Source organism: Colletotrichum fioriniae, assembly GCF_027942845.1.
Source record: "Colletotrichum fioriniae strain IMI 355084 chromosome Unknown scaffold_2, whole genome shotgun sequence".
Lineage (NCBI taxonomy): Eukaryota > Fungi > Ascomycota > Sordariomycetes > Glomerellales > Glomerellaceae > Colletotrichum > Colletotrichum fioriniae.
The window spans coordinates 1834334-1861453 of NW_027076838.1; the positions used below are offsets into that span (position 1 = coordinate 1834334).

General features: G+C 54.6%; 7 protein-coding genes across 7 annotated transcripts; 4 read left to right on the top strand and 3 right to left on the bottom strand.

The window, feature by feature from the left end:
- Positions 1-36: 36 nt before the first annotated feature.
- Positions 37-2834, bottom strand: NOP14 (nucleolar complex protein 14; the record flags this gene model as incomplete). Its single annotated transcript, XM_053187650.1, has 2 exons — positions 37-2478; positions 2535-2834. 2 exons carry the CDS (start codon positions 2832-2834, stop codon positions 37-39), a joined length of 2742 nt encoding a protein of 913 aa, XP_053055154.1.
- A 319-nt stretch (positions 2835-3153) lies between these two features.
- N0V96_002313 (uncharacterized protein) lies at positions 3154-4220 on the top strand (the record flags this gene model as incomplete). Its single annotated transcript, XM_065756488.1, has 2 exons — positions 3154-3526; positions 3577-4220. 2 exons carry the CDS (start codon positions 3154-3156, stop codon positions 4218-4220), a joined length of 1017 nt encoding a protein of 338 aa, XP_065614857.1.
- Positions 4221-7842: 3622 nt separating this feature from the next.
- N0V96_002314 (uncharacterized protein) lies at positions 7843-10389 on the top strand (the record flags this gene model as incomplete). The annotated part of the gene is made up of 2 exons (XM_053187648.2): positions 7843-8333; positions 8388-10389. The coding sequence occupies 2 exons, from the start codon at positions 7843-7845 to the stop codon at positions 10387-10389; spliced, it is 2493 nt and encodes an 830-aa protein (XP_053055152.2).
- A 1474-nt stretch (positions 10390-11863) lies between these two features.
- ENV7 (Serine/threonine-protein kinase env7) lies at positions 11864-13315 on the top strand (the record flags this gene model as incomplete). Its single annotated transcript, XM_053187647.2, has 3 exons — positions 11864-11983; positions 12055-12682; positions 12768-13315. The coding sequence occupies 3 exons, from the start codon at positions 11864-11866 to the stop codon at positions 13313-13315; spliced, it is 1296 nt and encodes a 431-aa protein (XP_053055151.2).
- Positions 13316-13692: 377 nt separating this feature from the next.
- On the bottom strand, positions 13693-17654 carry AMS1 (Glycoside hydrolase, 38 vacuolar alpha mannosidase; the record flags this gene model as incomplete). Its single annotated transcript, XM_053187646.2, has 6 exons — positions 13693-14302; positions 14355-15085; positions 15140-16883; positions 16947-17327; positions 17390-17410; positions 17650-17654. 6 exons carry the CDS (start codon positions 17652-17654, stop codon positions 13693-13695), a joined length of 3492 nt encoding a protein of 1163 aa, XP_053055150.2.
- Positions 17655-19280: 1626 nt separating this feature from the next.
- On the bottom strand, positions 19281-20225 carry N0V96_002317 (uncharacterized protein; the record flags this gene model as incomplete). Its single annotated transcript, XM_053187645.1, has 1 exon — positions 19281-20225. One exon carries the CDS (start codon positions 20223-20225, stop codon positions 19281-19283), a length of 945 nt encoding a protein of 314 aa, XP_053055149.1.
- A 3752-nt stretch (positions 20226-23977) lies between these two features.
- msh1 (MutS protein 1) lies at positions 23978-26775 on the top strand (the record flags this gene model as incomplete). The annotated part of the gene is made up of 2 exons (XM_053187644.2): positions 23978-24118; positions 24202-26775. The coding sequence occupies 2 exons, from the start codon at positions 23978-23980 to the stop codon at positions 26773-26775; spliced, it is 2715 nt and encodes a 904-aa protein (XP_053055148.2).
- Positions 26776-27120: the final 345 nt, after the last annotated feature.

The window sequence follows — 27120 nt, forward strand, 5'->3', positions numbered from 1 at the left end:
TGATACCGTAACACAAAAGACTGAAACGCGAGCCGTCTACCGGTTCCTGGCCCTCTTTCTGCCGTCCTTCTCCCTCTCGTACGCATTCGCCTCCCTGCCCTCCTCGTTCTGAATCTCCGCCACGAGCCTCTTGTACTTCTTCTCGTACGCCTCGTCCTTGGCCTTCTTCGCACGAAGGTTCTCGCGGGCCATGAACTGGGCATCCTTTCTCAGCTCTCTCATGGCACCCTTGCGCTCCTTCTTGTGCTCCTTCTTCAGCTTGGCCATCTCCGCACGCTCGCGATCCGGGTCGTAATGCTTGTTCGGGTCGTACGAGTCCTCGAATTTGGGGATGAACGTCTTGATGGCAAGCGGGCGGTGGTGGTGCAGCTCAAGCGGCCGTTTCGAGAGCTGAGCAATCTTGAGCATGCGCTCCATCTTAAGCTTGGATTTGGCAAGTTGTTCACCAAGGGCCTCAGGGAACTTTGAGCGGCTTGACTTGCTGCTCAGGTGAGCCACAATGTCAAGTGCTGGCTGGAAAGTCTCGTTGAAGGCAGGCTTTCCAGTCCAGGTGTCTGCAGCAGCACCCAGAAGCTGAAGCGTTGTGCTCAACAGGGCAATCTTCTTGGACTCAGCTTCCGCACCGCTCACCTCTGACTTGGCACAGTCAGCCGGCGCGAGCTGTCGGAGCTCCGTCTTCCGCGCATTTGCGACGCGAACACCCGCTGCAGGCTCATGGAGAGGGAAGTTGCCGGACAGCTTCGAGACTGCTGAGGGAGCTAAAGCACACAGGGTGTTGAGAGAGAAACTCATAACCTCTGGTACGTATCGCTTGGAGAACTGCTGATACTGAACTGCCAGAGTCGAGAGGTAGATACCAGTGGCATAGTCACTTAGTGTTTGAGGAATCTTACCACCGAGGTAACGCCCGATCGTAAGCATGGCCGGAGTTGCGACCTGGTGGAAGTGATCTGATGTAGGGAATGTCGATCCGACTGCAGTCAACAGTGCCAGGTCGCCAACGTGCACTGCGAGAGGGCGTTGTTGGCTGATCTCCTCGAGATGGGAACGGTACTGGTTGGCAATGTCGACGGGGAACATCTTAGCGAGAGAGTGAATATGTCGAACCAAGCTCTCCAGCACTTGGAAAGATGGACTGCTGTCGGTCCGTGGGCCGTGACCGATCATGTCCACAAGCGCCTGAGCGAACTTGCCAAGCTTCTCCTTGTTCGCGCTGTTCAGCTTGGGATGGTACAAAGCTCGAATACGCTGCACGATGGTAGGCAGCTTATCGCTAGGGTACTTCTGTGCCAGCGCCGAGAGTTCCTCGTAGCTTTGCGGACATGGGAAAGTGTAAGGCAGCTCAGAGCTGTCGAGTTCTACGCCTCCTTGTCCACCAGCGTTTGCGAACACAGAACTCTTCGCTTCCTCCTCGTTGAGCAGACCTTTGGTGAACTCTTCGTCTTCGGAATCGTCGCCTTGATATTCCTCCTCTTCCTCCGATTCTTCCTCTTCGCTCTCGATAGGCTCCAGGTCCGAACCGCTGGCGATCAAATCGTCCTCAATGAGGAAGTCATCCTCATCGTCGAAGCCAAGCTCTGTCGCTGTTGGGCGGGTCTTGGTCTTGATACCCTTTCCGAGACCAAAATCCTCCTCTTCCTCCTCGGGGAGCCACTGGAAAGCAGGATCTTCGGCAGCTTGGTCCTCCATTTCTTCATCCTCCTCGCTTTCTTCGTCGGAAGAGACTGCCTCGCCGTTCATTCTCTTCAGGCGCTTCTCTTCGAGCTCCTTCAGCCTCTTGGATTCCTCCTCCACCAACTCCTCGTCGGTCTTTGTGCGCTCTGTGGGGGCTGCACGGCGGTCCTGAACGAGCTTCTTCAGGCGCAAATCGAATTCCTTATCGAAAGTTGCCTTGTCAACTCCAGCAATCAACTTGCCACCCTCGTCCTTCTTCTGCGCATCCGATGTTCCATGGGCCATAAGAAGAGCGTGGAGGTTTGGCAGCTCCTTGTCCAATTGCATCCGCAGATCCTCATCCTCGTCCTTGGCAATTTGTCGCTCGTACTTATGCATCTTCGATTTCGCAATGACCTCTTCCATAACTTCCTTCTTGGACTTTTTCCTGTCCGGCTCATCATCCGCTCCCTCTTCGTCTTCACCGAAACCAGCTTCGCGCAGGCGCTTGAGCTTCTTCTTCGCGGAAAGGGAGGAGTCGCTGTCGTCGTCTGAGCCAAGGTCGTCCTCGTCGAAATCGTCGGCCATATCCGGATGATGCTCAAAGTTGAGAGCCTGACCCATGTGTGTCAATTCGCCCAGTGGTTCGGCTTCCTCGAGATCGAATAGCGATGTCTTCTTGTGTGACCTCTGCTTTTCGCGGGCGAAACGTTCCAGCATCTTGTCTTCCTCGGCTAAGGAGGGGTCGTTTTCACCGAATCGACGATCAAGAATACCGCCGACTTTGTTGCGCTTTTGCATCTCGATGAGCAGTGTCTCTCGACGCTATCGAAATCATTAGCATCGTATACCGCTACGGAGGAGCTGCAGTGTAGTCTTACCCTCTGCTCGCCCAGAGACTTGGCCTCGGTAGGACGGCCATTGACACCTCTCGCTGCGGCACCAGTTTGGGGCCTGTTGGTTGTAATGTCGAATTTGGGTCCTCGTGGGTTGTGCTTCAGGTCGAAGGGGTTGAATTGTTCTCTGATTTGTCCCAGGGCAGCACCTCTTTGCAGACGCTTGTCAGTCTTGGCCTTTTCGTCCTGCGCAAATTGACGTTTCTGCTTCTTAGACTTCTGAGGTCCAGTGATTCCCTGCTCCCTCAGGGAGGCTTTGAGCCGCTTGAGTTGCGAGCCGGCCATTATATCGGGTGTGAATGATACTCGGCGTTGTTGTCGCTGAGGTACGAGCAAACTCCATCAAAAAGCAAATCGGTCCTCGCACCTGCCCAAATTTTTTGAGCGGGACGGTTGGCTTATCTTATCGGGATGGTGGGGATTGACTGGGCGGTGGCGCAAGGCAGAACCCATGGATGCTATGGCTTGAGCTCCGAGCATCCATCGTTCCAAGCTACATACTCCGTGCAGCTGTGTGCCTTGAGTTACCCATACGCGAAAGCTCAATGCTTATGAATCGATAGGCGACCATGCTCCATAGGGTTGTTTTCCAGCATCAAAAAACATGACCTTCATGTCATTTATGCGCGATGAGCGCATCATCCTTGTTGGCATTGGCGCCGCTACGTTTGGCCTGGTCACTATGATGACCCAGATGCTGACGTACATTCGCGACGACAATGAAGTAAAAGTCACTCCGCCAAAAACGCAGTACATCACCCAAGAGACCGAAGACGCACTTGGTCTTGATACTCTCGACAAGCTGCTATGCCACCCTAACTTCTCCATTCGGGATGTTGCCATCAAAATACTTTGCGACCGTGCTGTTAACGACAGCGGTACGGTGCGACAGCTCCTCTACGGCATCACGCGACCGGACTACGATACTCGTATGAAGAATCTTCGTGCTCTGGCAACGCTTACTGGGCAGACTAACGGTAGGAAAGGCAATCTCTCATGTAAGACGGACGAGCTGACTGACTCCTAGACTTCGCAGAGGGCCTGTCAAAGTTGCACACATGGAGAGCGTACTCTGCCCTTGTCAGATCCCTCGAATTAAGTCTCGACGATACGGAGCAAACGAAACTCGACGACAAATACTGGGACGAATACTACCTTCGCGATATGGCTGAGAGGTTCTGCCTCATGTTCGTACTCGAGCTCATCACCAAGTACGGTGCCGACATGTTGGTCAAGGCCAAGTTCGTGGAAAAGTGGTTGGCCAAACAGCATTGGGGAGACACCGAAGCCGAAAGGCAAGAAAACTTCATTTACTACATGGAGCACAAGAATAACCGCATCGTCGATATTGTCACAAGGATCGCGCACACTACTCAGGGAGCAAAAGCAATCCTTGCCTGCAACCTCGCCGCCAAGACGAGTTTCGACCTCAACCCGGATACCAACTTGGCCGGATTCACTATTGCCTTACAGTCCACGTTGTGCAATGCAGACGTTGATGAAGACGCGGAAGCGCTGCTAGCCGTCGAGCAAGTCCCTCGGACACGAGAGCACTCGGCCGAAGAACAGCGCCTTAGGCGGCAGCACCGTGAGGCAATGGTGTTCAACGACGGTACTAGACCGATAGGAAGGGAGGACATAATCGAGAGAAGCCACGATTCGCCAAGCTGAACACCAAGCATGGTTCCGGCAAAAAGAAAAGAAACCCCCAGCAGTACGGGCAGGATCGCGACAGTGCCCTACAGGCATACATAACGCACGCCCAATTATGGCTCCGGAGACAGCATCAACATTGCAATGGGTGACAGGCGATGTGCCGTCAGATTCCCTGTGGAGGAACTCCGACTCAGCACAGACCAGCGAGAGAATGGATAGCCAAGGACACTCTTAAGCCATCGATATTGAGTAAGGGTAGGGTAGCCTCATGTCATATGATATGAGTTGGACTAAAGGCACGCGTCAAGACGCGGCATATGTACAGCAGTCGCGTCTAATTGACTCGGGAGGTGGGAGACTCGGCCAGATAGTTAAAGGGGGTGGGCTTCTTCCGTGAGCAACAGCCTACATCGGTGCAGCAAGCTTAGCAACACAACACCAGCGATAGACTCATGACGGGACGCGAAAGAGAGGATTGATTTGCTTCTCAGCTTAGTTCATGAACTGCCGGTCTTACCCCACCGCTTGTCGTGTATGATGGCCCGAGGGCCCGAGATGATATGCAGTAGATTCGCGAACCCAGGTTATTTCGTCCGATGATGGATGCCCTTGGGCCGTGTGAGGAATTCCCAGGCTCCTGCGTCCAGCTTTAAGAAATTAGCGCTTAAACGCACTGAACCAGTGGCACCCTGTGACACCGGTCAAGCCTAGCTGTCCGCACCCGATTCGGAGGCTTGTTCCCAGAAGCTTTGACACTAGCCCCCGGGACCCGTCTTTCATCGTCGGCTTGTAAGTTGTCGGGTTCTACCCATTTCTCAACCGATCAGGCGGTCTTCGCACGGCTCATCCGGTTGATCGGGTCTTGAAAGCATGTGGAGTAAATACCCGTAGAGTGCTCTCAAGTTGAAAAACATCGAATGGGAATATGCGTTGTATTACGAACAAGCTGAGCATGACTTGCGTCCTTCTGACTCGAATCAATATTGTTTACTTGAGCTTCATGCAAGGGTTTGACGCGGGCAGCTTGGTGACGAGCCGGAATGCGGGCTCCCTCAACTTCTCCAGTGTATCCGTATGGAGTAAGTACACTGTATCCCGTAGTCAGCAGCGACCGTTTGGAGGATCTGATGCGACGCTATCCGTACCCTTTCCTAACTGGTGCTGATTCGCATCGTGCAGCCGCGTGACGGGCTGCAGGGGGGATCCATCTTCTTTTCAACGGATAATCTGGAGCCTCTTTCTCTTTTGAGAGCGGGAAACAGTAGCAATGCCGCAATGCTCGGTGCCACGACTCATTCCCTGACTGCTTTTGATTCGGTTCGACCGTTGAGGATGAAAAGGTCTTCATGGGCGGGCTGCCGGGATGAGGGGACCTGATGAGGTAACATCTGTTGTGGTATGTGACCCTCCAAATCCATCAGAATTCGACCGGTGTCTGTCTAAATTTGGGAGGCGCAGACGGAACGAACTGGTGCATCAAGCCAAAGGTAAGATTGCCCACCGATATTGGACTGTGAGTGGTTGCTCGCAATGATTACTCTGATGCTACGCCAGTGTAAGGTACATTGACGGATTGGATAGTAATTGATTTCCGTAGATGATAGGGCCCATGTGTGACTGCAGAAATTTCGATGAAGCACACCATCAAGATGAGAGGAGGCAGATTTTCCTACCCATGGTGTTCAGTAGCTTTGCTGGCGAACCACCCGCTGCATGGCAACGAGCACCGGCGGCGTGAGGGAGAGACAGGTTCTATACTCCATAGACGGTGAACACGTTGAGGTGCATGCAGGCGGCCAAACTGCCCCTGCTGGGCTGGGCTGGGCGTCTACCAATACCTTACAGCTCCGCTGTCTGCATGCAGCGTTAAACAGCCACCGGTTCGGACGATGCAAAGCTACGACAGCGTCATGGCAACCGCGAGGGGAATGGGGAGCAGCTGGGGCCACTGACGAGCCTCCTTCTGTGCCTTATGGACGTTCCAGGGTCTTTTTTTTTTCGTGAGATCTGCGGCCGCGCTACGATGTATGATGGGGAAGATGAAGGAGCGATGCAGGCTGATGACCCAATTGCAGGCGAGCATCTACTCGGTCCCCTACCTTTAGGTACCTCGTCACCTCATGAAGCTTCAAGACCTGGTAAAAGATACCTTAGACAAAGCTGTCTGTCCAGGGCAGTGACGGACTGGATCGGGATCCACGTAAACAAGTAGCTGAGCTGTTGCTCCGCGATACAAAGAGACAGCTGTGGAATGTGCCCGACCTGACGAGACCAAAACCAAAAAGACCAACGCAGACGCAGACGCAGACGTACTTGAGTCTTGCTCGTTTTGTCTCATCCCCAACTCAGATATAGCTCTCTCTTTCCCAATCATTCGTCTCCCGGTCTCTCGTCTGTCTCGCCTCTTTCTTCCCAGCCCGTGTGCCACGGCGTGTGTGTCTTGCTCTTGTCATTCTTTGCATCCCACCATCCCGTCATCCCACCTCATTTGCGAATTTGCGGCTCCTACCTCTCTTCGATCCTCATCTCAATTACAGAGTATTGAGTATTCGCCCAAGAATACCACCTTCCAACCACCACATACACACCTCCGTCACGGTACCTGATTCCACCGCAAGGGTAACGCTACTCCAACTGACGGATCACCAACCCATTTCCCGCTCCCCTTGACATCCATCACCCCTGCACCCCGTTGGTCTACGGATCCTTACCCAAAGAGCTGAACCAAAAAGTGGTCGACGTCTGAGACCCCATCCCAAGCAGTCTGGACGGCCGTGCTCTTTCACAAGGGCTCACAAGGGGAAAGGAGGCTCAGAGCGTCACAAAAAGCCCCTCGTCTGGCGACCACTTTTTCTCTTTGGCTTGCGCTGGGCTTCTTTTGTCCTTCGTCTTCTCATCGTCGCCGTCGTTGCCGACTGCCCTGGTATCTTTGCCCGGGCCTCTCTCTCTCTCTCTCTCTCTCGCTCTCTCTCTCCAACTCATACATAACCCCCAGTATCAGTCGGCGCTGGTCAAGCTGTTCGAGCTGCCAGATGATCTGTCAGGCTCATCGAAAGACGAGCTCGCAACGACTGTTAGAGACAAATCATTCTCCACGTCAAAGACACGACCAAGGACCCGAGACGATCACACCTCACGGTTCTTTAGCTCTTAGCGCTCTTTCGGTATAGCGTCCGTCAGTCTATCTGCCAGTTTCCTGCCTATTGCCCAATCGACCGAAATTCGTCCTGTCCGCCAGCCACTTCTTTGCGCTTGCTTTTCCCACCCAAGGCTGTCAGACATTTACGAATCAACCCTCCCGTTCTGTCGCCCAACACGGCCTGCGTCGCGCCTCTCATTCGCTGCTCGGCTGCTATTGGGACTAAGGCAAGCAACCTTAGTTGACGTTGGCCCTAAGATACCTTACCTTGCGGGCGACGAGTGGGGCGTTCGGGAATCAACACCACCATCACAACCTGGAACCTGGTCTTACCTGCGCCGCCTAATAGTGAGCCAAGGCCAGTAGAGCTGCCATCCAGCGCGCAATCTAGCGGTCGCATTACTGGCCGGCTCCCTGTACGCGAGCACCCGCGCCCAATAATTTTCTGTATCTGTCTGGCCTTAAAACACCCAAATCGACCCGACCTGACTGTCCATCATGTCCGTCACCACAACAACAGCGACCGCCGCATACGCGCCGACCCATAGAAGTCTTGCCCACCCGCCGCGAACTCTTCGCAAAGCTACCAGCTTCACTAGCAACTTCGCCTCCTCCACTACCGCTTCCTCTCCCAGTCTTAATTCCCTCTACAACACACATTCGCGACTTACGCCCTCGCATCAATCGCTCCCGCGCAAATCCTCCTTGGCTGCTCTTACTCCCAAGTCTCTCGCCTCGATCCCCGATGTAAGCGAGTCCTATGCCTACAACAGCGTGCTAGCCGAGTCGCCCGATCGCAAGATGCCACCCGCCACGCCCGGTAGGGCCGGGACCGACTTCGTTCTCGGCGATGTCGTTGAAGTCCCGGGCAACATGTTGGGCACCGTCCGTTTCATCGGTTCTGTGGATGGAAAAAAGGGCACTTTCGCTGGTGTCGAGTTGCATCCCGAGTTCTCTCAGCGGGGCAAGAACTCGGGCGAGGTAGAAGGGTAAGTTTGCGCCCAACCAGTTGGTCAATAACATTCGCGCCTGACTTAATATAGTGTTTCCTACTTTACTACGACTCTTCCTGGCGCAGGCATCTTTCTCCCTCTCAACAAGGCTGTGAGACGAGACTCTCCTCCTGGCTCGTCCTCCAGCTCGTTTCCTCACACTCCCACTGCCAGCACCATGGGCGGTCTCAAGGTCGGCACGCAGAACTCGACGAACACACCTCCGACGCCGTCAGTGCCGCTATTCAGCAAATCTGTTGGCCCTGGCATTGCCCCCGGTCGATCAGTCAGTCCCCAACTGAAGAAGTCGATGAGCAGGCCTTCTGTACGCCCAGAGTCACCTGTACGAAAATTACAGATGACCCCAGGACCGAGACCATCACTGGCGACGCCCGGAAAGGTGCCTTCCAAATACAGCTCTCCCGCCCCGAATCGCTTCGCGCAGAGCGTTCGTGGAACGGCTGGAGACCCGAGCAAAGGTTCACGATTGGATAGAAAGCCAAGTGTTGGTCCACGTAGTGCCTCCGCCCTTGGCCAAACGTCAATGTTTGACGAGGAGCCGATGCCCCAACCACCAGCCACCCTGCAGCGAACACAGACCAATGGAAGCACCAATTCGGTATCTTCGTACAGCTCCAAATTCAGAGTACCGTCGCGGGCTGGAGCCGGATCAAGAGCTGCATCACGAGCTCAAAACGACGACGAGGTCGATCGGCTTAGAGCACAACTGGACGACCGTGAAAGGCAGTTGAGGGATCAAGCATCTACACTGGCGGAGATGGAGAGTAGCTTGACCGAGCTTCAGACTCTTATGGAGAGTTCGGATCTGTCAGCACCCAAGCGCAACAGTCTCGACGATAAGGACTCGATGCAACTTCGCGCATTGGTCCGAGAAAAGAATGAGAAGATTGCGATGCTCACTGCCGAGTTCGACGCACACCGAGCCGACTTCCGAAGCACCATCGACACCCTCGAAATGGCTAGTTCCGAAACCGAACGAGTGTACGAAAAGCGCATTGACGAGTTGATGATGGAAATGCGAGAGCTCGAATCACGGACGGATGATGTAGATTCGGTTGCTCGTCAGTTGAAGCAGCTCGAGGAGTTGGTTCAAGAGCTCGAGGAGGGTCTCGAGGACGCACGACGCGGTGAAGCGGAAGCAAGAGGGGAGGTCGAATTCCTCCGCGGTGAAGTTGAGCGCACACGAACCGAGCTGCGCAGGGAGCGCGAAAAGGCGTCAGCCGGAATGAACGGCACTACAGGCTCAAGCAATGGAGACCGTGGCTCCGTTTCCAAGGAATTGGAGCAGAAGGAAGATGAGATTCGGGGTCTTAAGGCGATCATCCACTCTCTCAGTCGCGATTCTGTTCCTGGAGCCGACAAAGCTGAAGACCCTTCCGTACGCGAGAACGCGATGGCTCGTGAAAGACTGGAGCTCGAGCTGGCAGAGCTCAACGATGTCGTGAAAGACAAGAGCCGTCGCGAGGAGGAGCTTGAGCGGGAAGTGGAGAGGCTTCGTAGGGGAAGCGTCACGACTCAGCTCACCGGACCTCTTACCAACGGCGGTGCGCAGCGTTCTTCACTGCGCGATTCTCGGGATACCGTCATCTTGATGCGCAACAGCGAGCCCCAGTCTCCTACGGCGACGCACAAGCGTGTTCGTACACTGGACACGATGCCCGAAAGCGACGCCTACTCTTCAGTCACGGATAACAGTACTCTCTGGTGCGAAATTTGCGAGACTGGCGGACACGATATCCTTACTTGCACCAACATGTTTGGCAACGAGGGTGGCAAGGCCAACGGCGATGCCGGCAAAGCCATCAAGGAGGACCTGAAGCCCATCCCCGCCGAGGACAAGCCGGCTCCTCTATCGCCAATCAAGTCCAAGCCACTGGCTCCTCCGCCGGCCGTCAAGATCTTCCCGAATCCGATGGACTCCGGCCCTGTGGCTGGAAAGGAGAGCGGGATTGTCGACGACTCCAAGTGGTGTGCCCTATGTGAGAGAGATGGACACGAAAGCGTCGATTGTCCGTTTGAAGATGCATTCTAGGCGGATGGGCTCTGAATCTCGACAGCAAGCGTTGTTTTGGGTTGCAAGAAGGGCATGGCCACTCCAGTGTGCCTGTCTTGACCGGTCTTTCAATATCAGAGTGCGGTGTCTCCCATTTTGTGTAGGATTCAAGGGCGGCTAGAGCGATGGAGGTTTTTCGTTCGTGATAGCATTTGTAGCGATGATACCACAGCTCGATGAGAATTGTGTTTCGCGGAGTTGGATTCGCATATTGAAGTTAACCGACAGCAGGGGATGGTAGCATGAGGTCATTGGCCTGCTTTGTTGACATTCAGTTCGCCCCGAGAGGTTTCTATAATACTAATAGTAGTAGACCTTCAAAACATGAATAATGAATCCATTGCAGACACCCATAAACAACATTAGAAGAGTGATTCAGTGACTGGAGACTTGCAGGCTGCGAAGCTCTTTGGCCGAGAAGTCAATTTCATCGAGTGTTCACAGAGGACGGATTGCATTCAGACGACAAGGGTCTTCCCGTCGCTGCCGGCCGGGGGCCTCTGGTGTTCAATGCCGCTCTCCAGTGTATGCTCGTCCACGTTTCTCCACCCCAGAGGGTCCCCGGTGGCGTTTCACGGCCTTTGCGCACCACGGGGGATTCGTACCTCGAATCCTTAGCAGGGCGCAGCCCAGAGCTGGGGATTGGGTGGCCGGCACATTTTGGTGAGGTACCTACTCCGTTGTTGATCTGATGTTTCTCTCCCCTTGGAAAAGTCGCTTCAGATCGTGTCAAAGTTTTCGTCGTATTTATTTTGTCTTTGAATTCATATTGAAAAGAGTGATCTCGTCCTACACAATTGCTTGCGGCAAGCAAAGAATTAGTCGCATTCTTCACCCGGCGACTTTACACTAAAGTATCTGTATGCTTGATTGCAGACTCGACAACGGCCCTCCCCGAGTCCCGCGTTCCCCGAAAGCGGATCCTGGGAAGCGCACTACTGGACGTGGACCGTACCGCAGCACTACGGACCTGCGTCAGCGTCCCCGTCAACCGTCAGCTTCCTGCCCACTTTGGTTACCGGGGGGAAAACAAGCAAGCAGCAAGTGGGCAAGCTATTAGCTGTCCTAATTCTTGTTTCACCAATCGCGCGCCCACGCAGAATCCCACGATCTTACAGCATACGACCCCGTTGAGCTTCTTTTTCGTCGTTTCAATTGTCTGGCTGCGTTAGTTTCAATCGCGAGACTTTGTTGACGACGCAATTCACCCGACCTCATTCGTCACGGACTCCCAGTTCCGGGTAGAGAATACGCTTTCTCTTCTCAAAAGTGTCCGATCACCACTAACCCACCCGACCAAGAACGGACGACTGCGGAATCTCTAAGGTCTGCAACACACCAACGCTTCAACGTCTACCATACGCGAACTCGGCGACAAGTCCTTAGATCACCGTACTGTACCGGGTTGAACCCCCCGTCGTTTTACGCAAGCAATACCCATCAGCCCCCCAAGATGGCGCAAATATTCGTCGACGTGCTCTACTCCTTTGGCAACTGCCTCAACTGCTTCCCCGGCTCGCCGACACTCAAGATCAACAGTCGGAGCTTCAAGATTCTCCGTCTGCTGGGCGAGGTAAGACAGCTTTCTTTGCGCTCCTCTTTTTCTACTGGGTTAATGGACTAATCATTCGCGAAACACCTCAGGGCGGCTTCTCCTACGTCTACCTCGTCCAAGACACCCAAACCGCCGAAGAATTCGCCCTCAAAAAGATCCGATGCCCCTTTGGCGCAGAGTCGGTCGCCCAGGCCATGAAGGAGGTCGACGCCTACCGCCTCTTCGCCCGCAGCCCGGGCATCATCCACGGCGTCGACCACGCCATCGCCACCGAGCGCGGCGGCGAGCCGGGCTCCAAGACGGTCTACGTCCTGCTCCCCTACTACCGCCGTGGCAACCTCCAGGACCTCATCAACGCCAACCTGGTAAACCACACCGCGTTCCCCGAGCGCAGGCTCATGCTCCTGTTTCTCGGGGTGTGCAAGGCGCTTAGGGAGATGCACCACTACACCGGCGGCGGCGGCGGGCAATCTCAATCACAGCCCGCCGCAATGGAGAGGATGGAGATGGGCAACGGCGACGAAGACGACCAGGGCGCCGGGCCGAAGCGCAAGAAGAGCGGGAAGAAGAACAAGGGCGGGAAGCGCGTCTCCAGCATGGCCGCCGCCGCGGGCGCCGACGAAGAGGACGAGAACGAGCAGCAAAGGCCGCTGATGGAGGGCGAGACGCCCGGGTCCGGGGACGTAAAGTCGTACGCGCATCGGGACATCAAGCCAGGTTCGTTGTCCCCTAATTCATAATCACATCTATGTACTCTTCGGGAAGAAAGACGTCCGAGAGCTAACACTACGACCGAAAACAGGCAACATCATGATTGACGACTCGGGCTCGAGCCCAATCCTAATGGACTTGGGCTCCATCGCCCCCTCCCCGATCCCAATAACATCCCACTCCCTCGCCATCGCGGTCCAGGACACGGCCGCCGAGCACAGCACGATGCCCTACCGCGCCCCGGAACTCTTCGACGTCCGTACGGGAACCGTCATCGACACAAAAGTCGACATCTGGTCCATGGGCTGCACCCTCTACGCCTGCCTCGTCGGCAAGTCCCCCTTTGAGGCCCGCTCCGACGAGACGGGCGGCTCCCTCAGCATGTGCGTCCTCGGCGGCGACTGGCGCTTTCCCGACGAGGGCATCAAGCGCACCGGCACCAGCGGCGGCATGAAGGGCAAGGCCGCCGCCACGGCGGACGCCGGGGCCGGGGCCGGAGAAGTCAAAATTAGCGAGCCTATTCGCGATGTCGTGAGGAAATGTCTCAATGTTGAGCCTACTGAGAGACCGGACATTGATGAGCTCATTGACTTGGTGGAGAGCGTCATCGAGGATTTGCCTCAAGACGGATCCTTGTGAGATGGGTAAACAAACCCAAGAGGCTTGCGCAAAGAGTGATGTATTGTATGACGATGGTTCATCTTTCTACTATTCCCAGGGAAGATTTGTTGGGCTTCATGTCACCACGGCGTTCTAGGGAGGGCGTATGTAGGCAAAGGAGCTAGAGAGATATTCTGTTTTTTTGTGTAAGAGTTTTTTTCGGAGCACAGGTATTCACGTCCCAAACGCCTATCAAAAGCCTTCGTTATCCATCGCAGCGCCTCCTAACCCAAGTGTACATACTCATGGTCCAGGATCTCGCTCAAGGTGGAGGCGAGCTGTTCGTTCACTTCGTCATACTCATCCTCATCCGAAGGACACTCGTGATCGAGACCGCAGTCGCTCAAGTCTTCATCCTACAATTCGAGGCGGTATGTTGCGATCTCAAAGGGTCGCAGAGTAATCGAGAACTTTCCACCGTCAATCTTGATTTCCTCAATGTCGTCCTCCAAAAGGTTGCACTTGAAAACGCGCTTGACGTCCCAAGTCGTCTCAATAACGCCCTTGCTCTTGCCGCCGAGACTGTCGTACACACGGAGAATAACGTTGCGGCCCTTGCGCTTGGGGAGCTCGCCACGCGTTACATCCTCATCATCCTCGCCACGCTTGACGGTATCGAGAATCAAGGAGCCATCCCCAGTGAGCTTTACAGGGCTCTTGTTGAGGGATGCCTGCACGGCACTGGGTGCAGAGAGTAGCTTCAGAGGGCTGTTGAAGGCATAGGCTGCCCGCACAGTAGAGGAGCTCAGTGTTCCTTCGTGAGGGAAGATTGCCCAGCGAATTTGGTGGGTTCCCATGTCAGCGTGAGCATCCGGAGCCTTGGGAGACCGAAGAAGAGAGAGACGCTGCAGGTTACCGACAGTGGCGAAACCATACTTGCTATCATTGAGGATGGAAACTCCGTAGTTGTGCTCAGAGAGATCAGCGAAACGATGGCAGCAGACCTCGAACTTGGCCATATCCCAGCTGTACAATTCATTAGCATAAGTTTGTCCATGATGTGTCAGGAAAAGCATACCTAGTGTTGTAATGAGTAGGTCGCTTCACAAGACCATACGCTGTTTCGTAAGAGGCCTCGGTATTTCTGACGTCCACGGGGAATTCGACCTTGAGGAACTTCATGGTCTCGTGCCAGTCAACTTCAGCACTGCACTCGACCCATGACTGTTGCCCCTTGAGGGCGGCCGAGAGACTAATAGTAGACTTGATCGAACTCTCTTCGCTGATCTTGATCTGAGTAGTCAAGCTGACGCGATGGGCCTTTTGCTCCGTGATTGAGGTTGTGCCGCTTGGGAGCTCCTTTCTTGTGTCGAGGTGGTAAACCTCGACATCCCAAGCTTGCCAGTATAGAGGCTTGTCATCAAAAATGACATATTGGTTGGCTTTGCCTCCCTTTGCGATCACTTCGCGATCGGCATTGCGATCGTAGAGGGACGTAATGGTGCCGTTCTCGACCTTGACCTTAAGCTGATCGTTCTGCAAGACGAAGACGCCGCTGCTGACTTCTTCAATCGTAACTGCTGGCTCTTCTTCAGAGATCTTGAAGGGACGAATGGTCAATAACTGGCCCTCGCCACAGGCAACGCCCGCCTCGGTCTCGGAGATTTCGACAACCTCCTTGCGGTGCCAAGGGAGAGTATTCAGGGCGACTGTCTCACTAAGACGGCCGGTGGTGGCGGTGGACGCTCCAAAGACACTGTGAATATCCTCGAGTATTTTTTTGCCAGTCTTGAAGACCATGTCGTAGAGCTAGCCAGTCTAGTCAGTAATAGTTCAGGTAGTATCAGCTGCGTCGAGGCTTACCTCGTCTGAATCATCATAGCACATCTCGATGGAGCTACCCGGAAGACAATCGTGGAATTGGCAGAGCAAGACAGCCTCCCACATATCATCAATTTCCTTCTTCGGGTACTTGTAGCTCTTGCTAGTATCATTGAGCGTCGCAATAGTGGCAAGAAGTTCCACTTCTCTGAGCAGAACCTCTGACTTGCGGTTGTTGAGCTTATTGTTCGCCTGCGTGGTATACGTACCGCGGTGAAGCTCGAAGTAGAGCTCGCCATACCAGGTGACGAACTCTGTGGCTTTCGGCTGGAGCTTGTCGAAGAAGTCATCGACACTGTTGCCCATCTGCACTCTAGGCAACATGCCAATCTGATCGGAGATACCGCGACACCTGCGGAGTTTTTCGAGATGCTGCCAAGTAGGGCCGCCGCCACCATCGCCCTTTCCGAATACAAGCAAGGAGGTGTGGTCCTGGTCCATCGACTTGTGCTGGCTGACACTGCGCTTGACGTCGCCAAAGTGTGCTTCGGCAGTGTAGGTCTCTGACGGCGGCATGTGGCAGATTACTTGGCTACCATCAAGAGCAACCCAGTTGAATGTGGTGTGTGGGAAGTTGTTGATGTTGTTCCAGCTGAGCTTCTGGGTGAGGAAGCGATTCATGCCAGCAAGTCGGCATAGCTGTGGAAGCTGAGCAGCGTATCCAAAGGTGTCGGGAAGCCAGAAGGTCTGGCAACGCTCGCCAAAGTTGCTCTCAAAGAATCTCTGTCCGTATAGGAATTGTCGCACAAGAGACTCTCCACTGGGCATGTTGGTGTCGTGCTCAACCCAGCTACCTCCGATAGGATGGAATCGGCCCTCCTTGACCTTCGTCTTGACACGATCAAAGGCGTAGGGGTACAGCTCCTTCAACCACTTGTATTGCTGGGCTTGCGAGCAAGCAAAGTTTAGCTCCGGGTACCGATCCATTAAATCGCACTGGTTAGACCAAGACCTGACGACTTTACGCTTGGTCTCAGCCCAAGGCCACAGCCAACAGCTGTCGATATGGCAATGGCCAATGCCATAGACTTGAGGCTCTTTGTCATCGCTGTAGACTTTGTGCGAGTCGACATTCGAGCCAAGGTACTCCTGGGCAATCTTTCGACACTTTACGATCGATTCCTTGTTGCCGAGCTCAAAGGCGTCAATGACATCGGTGGCAACCTTGAGAGCTCTGTGCTGCTCCCACGAGTCCTGAGGAAACTCCCGTGCAGCATCGCCGATGATCCAGATATCAAAGTAAAGTGCTCGTGCCTCCGGGTTGACAGCGACTATGTCAGCCCGTCCCAGTTGGAAGTACTTGTTTGGGTCTGGAGGCTGGATCGAGTCTCCACCGGGAGCGTTTCCGAACATGCCATTGCAGGCCATCTCGATGTAGATGGTGTGCTCCTTGCCGTCCCTGAACTCCTTGGGCAGGATCCATTCTACCCGCTCGCCACCCCCAGTAAGACCCTGCAGCGGCTTGCCGTCCTCGGTCCAGATGAGGCCTTCATTATTGGCATCCCAGTGGAGTTCAAGCAGGTCCTTGTCGCGAAGTTCTTTCGGAACGGTCAAGACAACCTTGAACCAATGTGTCGACCATGATGGGCCAAACCATGCGCCCACCTCGGTCTTTTTGAATTCGTGCGAAACAGCGTCCTTGAACGTTGGTCGAGTGGTTTCGGGAGCGTCCCAAACGGACAGTTTAACATGAGGTTCGCCCGATGCGGTGCCCTCCGTCATCATGCTATAGCGCAATTAGCGGGACGTTCCCCAGCTTTACTACGGGGCGTTGTGGGGGGTTACGCACGCCAGGAGATTGTGCTTTTCCCATTGCCCGGTAGAGTAGAATTGGTTAATTCTATCCTTGTAGAGCTTTGAGATCCATTGTCCGACAGGTCGAGATGCGAGAGCTGGGTAAGAGCTCTTGCTCTTGAGTTCTTTTCCGCCGCCCATAGTGGTCTGTCCAGCGAAGCTGTCGAGTAGCCGGTCTCCGGACTGTTTCAATTGCTCGACGGTACCAGGTGGAGCTGATCGGTTGTTCAATCGACGAATACGATGGGGCACCGATAAGTGGTGATGATCGGATCGCGAGGCAGTTGGGAGTGGACCGGCGTCTTGTTCTTCTAAAGACTGGGAAGCTCGAAAGGCGTCGTTGAGGCGTTGATTAAGGGTTTTGGAGTCGTTCAGACTACGAAAGGAGGGTGTTCATGTTAGCTTTGACCTCGGGAATGTCTGAAAGCAGAGACGGACTCGAAGCTCTTGAGGGGGGAGCTAAGGCAGAGCACGGGAGTACCCCTGCAGTACAGATAGACAGACGCTGAAACACAGCCAGTAGGAGCGTGCGGGGACAGCTCGGTGCAGCGACAAGTGCGGGGAGGTTGGGCATAGGATGGGCGTGTGATAGAGGTGACGCAGCCATCATGCGATCCCCTTTGGATAAGCTAAGTAGCTCGGAACGCCGGGCGGAATATGCTCGGTGGATCGTCCACCATTGAGAGCACCTCACATACCTCATCTTGTCGATGTGATGATACGAATACAGCGCCCAGCGGCTGAGAGAGGAAGGTGACGATAGAGAGGATTGTCGACAAGACCAGTGTTAGAATCGTGCTTCGATACCCGGGTCGCGATAGCCGAAGCATGAAGCGCTGCAAATGGAGATGAGGTAGAAGAGTACAATGAGGATATGCGAATAGCCACCAAAAAGGAATAAGCGCCCTGGGAAGAGGAACCAAAAAACAATGCAGAGCACGGCTTGTTATTGTGAGGTGTCGAGTGTTACCTTGCAGTAAATGTGAGGTTGATGAAGTGATTTGGAGGCAGCCAGAATGTAGTCGGTGTTAGTCATTCTTTCAAGGCTTTCGAGCGAGTGCACTTACCCCAAGCCGGTATACATGAAAAATGCAAGTACGGTTGCTTTCGACCGCACTTGCAACTCACCTTTGGTTCATCCACGGCCTTGTAGGTATCGCAGTCCAGAGTGCTCCTGCTGCGCCTGAAGTGGGCGAGTACGCGGTGCTTGTTGGAAACCTAAGTTACAACCACCTACGAAGGGAGCTCCGCAGTCGACTACCCTGTGGCTCATCTTTTGGTCAGAAGAAATCGTCCACCCGGAAGGCTCGCTCATTATCTCCATCAAACTGCATCCATTCCCATCTTCGTTCTCAACTTCTAAGTCTGGATAATAAGCCAGATTGAGCGAAATGGTGAGAGAGGGAACATGTAATACAGTCAGGGTGCATATTCTTTACCTAATCACACCTCTGAGTGGGATCTCGTGAATAGTTGCCTAGCCATCATACGCAACATCATGCACCGCGATTTGATAAAAGTGGTCTTGTGAGCTCGAGACGCAAATGCAGTTACACCGATACGACTACAAAAAGAGGTCACATCATTGGGGGACATCGGCCAGAGCAGGTATCAATTCTGTACACCTTCGCTTGCATATAAGGGTAGAGCGATGTGGATATCCGGGGCAACCTGTAGGTAGTGGGAGACATGCAGATGAGTGCGCATATCGCTTGTCAACCAAATGGGGAACCGGCGGCAGCTTGATCGCGATCACCAGTTCACCAGTTCAAGAGTCCGAGGGGGCATTTTCTCAAGGGGACCTCCTCCACTTTCCATGTGCAAAAGAGAAAGCACCGGAAAATGTCAACCGACGGAAGTGGCGCCAATAAAAGACAAGCTCAACCCCAGTTGGTTGGAGGGCATGGCTTGCTTTTCGTAAGCGAAGGACGATGGTTCGATTGTTCCACGAGATCTAAAAAATCGGTGTCCGCCAACATACGATCCCCCGATTTAAGGTTTCCCCCCATCTACTTCTGTCACTTTGCAAGTTCAGAGGCAGAGAACCGTCAGCTTTTCAAGGCTTGAGATGATTACTCATCAGCTGAAACTTGTAGAATGGGATGAACTCGAAATCTTGTGAGAATAGGTGTTCGTCTTTGTTTCCTACAGACGCGGTCCAGGATATATAGATACTATGTGCAGAGTGGCCAAAATAGCAAGGTATGTAGTTCGCCCAGGGTAACTAATCCAATCGTCACATCGTTGTCCATACCCGCCGTTGAACGCCACACATTACAAAAGCAAAAAGCCGAGAAAGAAGTAAACCAAAAATCCCTAAACACCAACTTCAAGATGACAAGCCAGAGTCCTTGCCCCGACTTCCGGTGCCAGTGCCCGTACCGCGGTGAACGAGTTCGGATCCATCCTCTTCGTCCTCCTCATCGTCCAGATCTAAATCTTCATCGTCGTATTCTTCAACTTCACCATCTTCAAGCTCATCCTCCATGAGCTGATCAAAGCCGTCGTCGGCGGCCTCGCTCTCACTCTCACTTTCGTCCTCCTCGAAGCCTAGCACGCCGAGGATGGGCACTTCCACCTTGCGGTACTGACTCCTAATCATGTTGTCGGCCATCTCAAATAGCTTGGTGTCTTTGTCCGGTGGGACCTCCTTGTCCATGGAGAAGTGGGCTTCCTCTTGGTCAGCGAGGTCATCGAGCCCCGGAATGTGCGGTGATGACATGCCCTCGGGCACATTCATGACCCAGCGTCGTACTCCTTCGCCCTTTGTGACGCGGGACCGGGTGCTCTGCGCCCTCAAGCCGGTGCGGAACTGCTTCTTTTGCCTCCGGCGTCTCCGCTGGATCCGGTCGCGGATGTACCATGCCACCACCAACATGGCTGCCTGCATCATCTCTTGGCACTTTTGCCTGTGCATGTTGGCCCAAGCCTGGCATCTTTGTTGCTGCGCGTTGGAGATAGCCTGGCAGCGTTGCTGGTAATAGGCGGCGATGCGTGAAACCATGGCGACATATCGGGGATCCATGGGCGGCTGGTTCGGGTCTGCATTCGCACTAGGAATCGACGTCGGCTTTGGAGGGGCCATGGACGGGTTGTTTAATGGTGATTGCTCCTTCTTCATTGTGACATGATCATTGGTGATGTTGGCCTCGGCGGCCTTGCGTTTCAGTTGAGCAGACAGGGGAAGTGCAGGTTTCCGGAAGGAGAGATGCTCGGGCGGAGGTGTGACGGGAGCTAAAGGGTTGAAGTTGATTGTAGGTAGATGCGCCGCCATAAAGGGTGGTTGTGACGTGAGCAGTGTTGCTCGATCGTGGAACGTGATGTTGTTGGTTTGGTGTTATTGTGGTTCAAGTTGTAAGTGCACCGCGGCGTGTAAGCGGGTTGGCTCTGTTGTCGATCGACAGAACACGATCGTAAAAGCGACGCGGGGGATGGTGTCTGGTGTTCAAAGTCCTAGACAAGTCGTAGGATAAGGTATTCGGTAGAGGTAGATAACAGAGAGGTGAGTCCGGGAGGATCGAGGACCAGGAAGAAGTCGTGGATGTTGGGAGCGGCGGAAGTAATAGTAGTGGTTGTGGTGTATGGTGGTGGTGGTAGTGTTGGCAGCAGATGAGACGGATAAGGGTGTGGGATGGTTGGGATCCGCTGAAGACAGATAGACAGGCGAGGTAGACGTATCAAACCAAGTGTTCGGTAGGAAATGAGGGGTGACTGGTTGGAAACGGGGGGCACTGAAAAAGAGATATATACCTACAAGGCGATATTTCAAATGCAAAGGGCGACATGACGGCGCATGTTGCCATGTTTGGGCCAAGGGTCTGATGATAAATTTGGAGAGTGAGCGGGAATGGGCTGAGAAGGAGTCGAAATCGGCCGATACCGAATGGCAACCGCGCCGTACTTTTGGGGCCAGGCCCGGTACGTACCCCACGTACCTCGATGCTGTAGGGCGGGCGGCCCAGGTACTTTCACCGACTTGTTGCAACTCCGCTTACAACGGCCATCCCGTGAGCTGCGGGTGGGTCTTCTTTTTCTCTCTCTCTCTCTCTCTCTCTCTCAGGCGCTCCTGCTTCCGGTCGTCGCACTTTCCATCTACCAAGTGGACGTAGGGATTAAGGGATTGTGCTTTCCTTACAGCCAGTTACCAGGCAAGAGCATTCATTAAGGTACCTTCGGTGAGGTAAAAGAACCTAAGATACCTACCTACCTGCTTACCAAGGTAAAAGGACCTAGGTAAGAGCGGCTAAGTTGTTCTTTCCGTCGAAAAAGCGATGTATCCGGTGCAGGTGAGGTAAGCAGTGGGTGGCATTATTGTGCTTACACGTCGTCGCAATCCTCCGGGGCCCAACCTAACCTCGTTACACCTCACCTCGATAGCCGGCCTGGGTGAGGTGGGTGGACTCTCATCCAAGCATCATCCAGTCGCCTGGTATGAGTGTGGCATGCTACGATCCGAACCATTCATTTCCCCATAATCCCATGTTGCACTGTCCCATCGTCTGCCTTGCGTCCACATGCGTGCACATCCGACGATGTCTTCTCCAGACAGCCTCCAACAGCCGCTGCCAGACCAAGCCACCCCATCATCACCCATGCCGTCTCAGTAGCCACACTCGCACAACATCAACGCAACTTGCCTTTTTGAACTCCATCTTTTGTTAATATTGACTTTCTCTCCCCTTACCAAACCCCCTTTGCAGCCCCGCGCGGCGCGGATTCGGCCCTGGCATGCGGATTCTTTTCTCGATCCATCATCAATGCCAAAACACAACAGCCCATGTCTCTCCGTCTAAACCGGACATTCCCATGCCGCCGCTGCCATGTGTCCAGGCCCAGACACCGCCAGCACATAGTACACACAGGTACCTGGTTGTCAAGCTCGGTAGGCAACGCAAAGCTACCCAGAAAAGGGCAAGAAACGCAGGGTGCTGCCGCACAAAAGAGATTGGGTGTTCTGGGGCGGCGGCAACCTCTGCCCGTCTGCCCATCTTTGATTGTCTCCAGCCCATCCTCATCCGCCTTCCTGCAAGCAGTCCCAGGCTCATAGGTTAAGCCCCCCCCCTAAAGGCCCAAAAGACCCGAAATGGCCACGGTGATGGATCCAGCTATCCGTTGATCCCAATGGCCGGTGAGCCACGATATGGCCATGACCGCTGGGTATGATGCGACCCCCGCCCTGTCAATCTCAGCATGACGGTGTTATCATTCGACCATCGCCCGCAGAGCAATGCACTACAGCATCAGCCTCACCACCAACAGAGGGTTAGCTTCCTCTCAGTGGTTGTCTAGGCGCTGTTGGCATGTCAGGCACTGTGTTTTTGTGCCCAGAATTCTAAGTATTTCGTTCACCTTCTTGCTGCAACGAGGCATCCACGCTGCCGGATCGTTCCGCAACTCTGGCCCAAGACTACCCGAACACTCCATCCAAAACAACCCGGGGCTTCAGACCTCAACCCTCGAGACGAGAGTACTGGAAAGAAATACAGTCATCTATTGCAGGAGCGCACTGTTACCCACACACCATGATCCATTGAACCTCCCTATGTTTGCCAACATGTTGTTGTAATTGTGGCCCTTTCAACTCCAACGGGCCTCCACGCTTGTCCCTGCTACGTACGACCTGTCCAACAGAATGACGCTAGACGAAACAGAGTCTCGTAAGACGATGATGCACACCAGGCAGGTACCCGTAAAAAAAAGAACCAGCGTGCCTAGGTGCCCAAACGCAACACCCTACAGCAAACGCAATTTTTGATCGTCATTGATGCTTTCCTTTCTTGGCTTTTCGCGCTCACAGCAACTCGCGATCTTGACGCATCCCTCCCTTTCGCCGCGAATCTTGCTTACTAGACCACTCTATCTGTCTCGATGGGCCAAACAGGACCTTACTTCTGCGGGTACTGGACCCCTAATTCCGATAGGTATTGTCCCTTTCTCCATTAACCCCGTTCATTCTCCGCTTGGCAACTCCATTCTTGTTTGCTCCTGCATCCCGTTGGTGAAGCTTCCGCAATGATTACGTTACCACTGCAATAGACTGGATTTACCTTATCCAGATCCTAAGGTACCTATCCGCAGGCATTCGTTATTGCCCGCTGTCCGATTGCCTCCCGTCTATTGTGTATCCGTAATTGCGTTGGTGCAAGCAAGGCCCCCGCCGTCACATCTCCGACGACACAGAGGGTGTCGTTTAACTCTTTATCGCCGATAACCTTCAGGAACATGTCATGCCATTTCTACCCCGGTCTGTACCTGTGCCATGCTACCTTACCTCAACTTAAGGCACCTCAACGCGGTGCGAACCACAAACCCGGACACCTGGACCATGTGCCCCACACAACAGTTCAGAGCGGCCGGCCTGCAAGGCCCGTCTGCAAAGAATCCTCCCAATGGGAGCCAATCGATTCGGGCGGATTCAAGCTACCGTCCCGAAAAATCTCGCGATAATTCACGTCCGCGCTGCCGCTCGCATGATTTCCATTCAGCCCATTCCAACCCCGGTTTCCATCTATCTTTTACCCGAATCATTATCTCATCATTCGACTGTAACCTCCGCTTGCTGTCACAGCACCACACTACATTCCCAAGCTCCCTTGCGCATGTAACTACACTGACTAACCCAACCAACCAACAAGACCAAAGAAAAAACTTGGATCGACATCGCGTCCAAACAGCTCACATTCATGATATGCTCACATGTTACCCCGACCACTCATCACACTCGCCTGTCATGATCTGGTTACCCCGTTACTGACTCCTGCCCGATCTTGCTCTGTCTCCGCACATCACCTCCGCCTGCGCCGTTGCAATGGAGTGATTCGCGCCTCCAGCTTCGGCCGAGAAATTGGAGTTGCTGGACTGCCGGGCGGGGGGAGCTGGAACTTGTCCGTCTTTGCCAGGGGCAAGAAGACAAAGTCCAAAGTGAAGCTGGACGATTTACCCCAGGGCGTTTTGCCGCTGGATCCCCGTCCCGTGCAAGATGAGGGTCCGACCTATCCAACCGTCGTGCTGCAAGCGCGCCGCAACATGCAAAAGTTCGACAACTGCGTGCTCTTGACGCGAGTCGGCGGCTTCTATGAGCTGTACTTTGAGCACGCCGAGGAGTTCGGCCCCCTCCTGAACCTCAAGGTTGCTCAGAAAAAGACGAGTGCCGGTCCGGTTTCCATGGTAAATTGGTTCTCTTCTCGTATACATAAAAACGTGCGTTGTTAGTCTCGTGTTCTTTGGGTCTGATATGTGATGGTTACTAGGCCGGCTTTCCCTTCTTCCAGCTGGATCGGTTCCTCAAGATGCTGGTCCAGGATCTGAATCGCTATGTCGCCATTGCTGAGGAGTTTCCCAATAATGCGTCTGAGAAGGTCAAGTCTGGTGGCCTGTTGCATGACCGGAGAATTGCTCGTGTCATCACGCCAGGAACCTTGATTGATGAGAACTTCATGGATCCCTACGCCAACAACTACGTGCTGGCTATCCACGCGACGACAGCCCAGTCCGGGGGAGGGGTAGAAGAGACAGGAGCCCCAGACTCGTCCCATTCAGCCGCTGACCGGAGCCTGACTCCGGCAACTGGTGACTCTACCGCACCACCACCGCTACCCCTGGGCCTCGCCTGGCTAGACCTGTCCACCGGTCAGTTCTATACGCAGGCCACCGATCTGTCGGCTCTATCTTCGATCTTGTCGAGGATATGCCCCAAAGAAGTCGTGCTCGACAGTGAGATCCAGGCCCAGACCGACCATGGCCTGTTACCCATTCTCGCCGAGGACCGTCATCTGGTCACTTACAGTTCCCTCGGCGACATCAGGCGTCTTTCTGATTGGACATTTATGCTGGAGAGCAAAATCCCTCAGGCCACGCGCGATGCCTTCACCGAACGCGAGGTTTCGGCCGGCAGCCTCCTGCTGCATTACGTCAAGGAGAGGCTGCTAGGGCTGAGCATGAAGCTGCAGCCGCCGACGCGGCACGAAAACATGCAAATCATGAGCATTGACAAGAACAGCGTGCGCTCACTCGAGATTAAACAGACGATCCGGGACGGCAACTTTCGCGGCAGCCTCCTCCACGCCATCAGACGGACGGCCACCAAGAGCGGCGCCCGGCTCCTCAACGACTGGCTCAGCGCGCCGTCCACGTCGCTCGACACCATCAAGCTCAGACAGGACCTGGTCGCCCGCTTCATCGAGGAGCCGGACCTGCGCGACGCCGTGGTCCTGCTGCTCCGCCGCAGCCACGACTCCCAGCGGCTCGTGCAGAAGTTCGCTCTCGGTAGGGGAGACCCGGACGACCTGGTGGCCCTGGCGAACACGATCCATGCCACCGACAGTATCCATCAGCTGTTGGCGGAAGCAGCCGACGAGACAAAGTGCCTCGCGCACATGACGGCCCGCCTGAACCTCAAGGGGCCCCTGAGTCTCGCGCGCCGCATCAAGGATGCCATCGACGAGGATGGCATCGTCCACCAGCACGAGATCGAGGCCAGCGAGGCCGGACAGATGATGGCCCTCGCCCAGGAAATCGTCAGTAACGAAGGCACAGAGGATGACGCAGCTGCCCTCCCCAAGGGAGCCTCCGCCGCCGCTACAAAAAAGAAGCGCCCCACCTCGGTCCGGGAGGCCTACGCTGATGATAACGAGACGTGGATCATGAAACCCGAGGCCAGCGCCGTCCTCCGTCGGCTTCACGCTGATCTCGCCGCCCTCCACATCGAGAAGGAATCTCTCACGGGAACGCTCCGGGACCGCCACGGCGCCGCCTCCCTGACCCTCCGCTGGTCTCCGGCCCTCGGTCACTTCTGCCACATCAGGGGTAAGGACGCCGCCCGCGCCTCCACCAGCATTAGGGCCTTGAGCTCCAGTAAGTCGACGAGCTCCTTCCACGACCTGGAGTGGACGCGACTCGGCCACCAGCTCGAGCACGCCCGGCACAGCATCCGCACCGAGGAGCAGCGCGTCTTCCACGCCCTCCGCGCCGCCGTCGTGTTGAACCTGGTGAAGCTGCGCCGCAACGCCGCCGTCCTTGACGAGCTCGATATCGCCACCTCCTTTGCGAAGCTCGCCGTCGAGCAGGGCCTTACCCGGCCCATTGTCAATAATTCCACCGGCCACACCATCATCGGCGGTCGGCATCCCACCGTCGAAGGCGGGCTCCACGAGCAAGGGCGTACCTTTGTCCGCAACGACTGCCTAGTAGGAGGCGGCTCCGGGTCCGGCTCTCAAGCAGCGAAGCTCTGGCTCATCACGGGGCCCAACATGGCAGGCAAGAGCACCTTTCTCCGCCAAAACGCTCTCATCACGATCCTCGCGCAGGTGGGCTGTTACGTGCCGGCCGACTACGCCGAGATTGGCGTCGTCGACGCCCTCTTCAGCCGCGTCGGCTCCGCGGACAACCTCTACCGGGACCAGAGCACTTTCATGGTGGAGATGATGGAGACGGCGCACATCCTCCGCAACGCGACGCCGCGGTCCTTTGTCATCATGGATGAGATTGGCCGCGGCACGACGCCCGAGGACGGCACGGCGGTCGCGTACGCCTGCCTGCATCATCTGGTGACCGTCAACCAGTGCCGAACGCTGTTCGCCACGCACTTCCATCGAGTTGCTGACTTGGCGATGCGGAATGGGTTGGGCGGCGGCGAGGGCGATGGTGAGCGGGGACGGGTCGAAATGTATTGTACGGATGTGGACGAGGATGAGGACGGCGGTTTCGTCTACGTCCACAAGCTGGTCAAGGGCATCAACAGGCAGAGTCACGCACTCAAGGTTGCAAAGTTGGCTAATCTGCCCGAAGCGGCAGTGAGCATTGCGAAAAAGGTTCTTGGTATTTGAAAAAGCTCAGACTAAGGCATAGTGGTCATCACGTTTGGCGTCATGGAAAAAGGCGGGAAAAGTCACTGTATGATATGAGCGATGTATGATAAAACCTGTACACTTTTGTATGTTAGCCATGATACCCAAGTGGAACTGAGGCTGAAAAGTGAAGAAGATGATTGAAGTTGCTCTCTCATACGGAAATTGTGTGTGACATCAAGTAGATCAGGGTTAAAAAGCTCTTGAACATTTAAATAATCATAGGAAGCGAGGGGGAAGTTGTAGAAGAAGAAAAAAGTGAATGCTAACCTTTGGGAGATGGATAAGTGAATGCTCACGAGCATAGTCACATCACCACGAGTT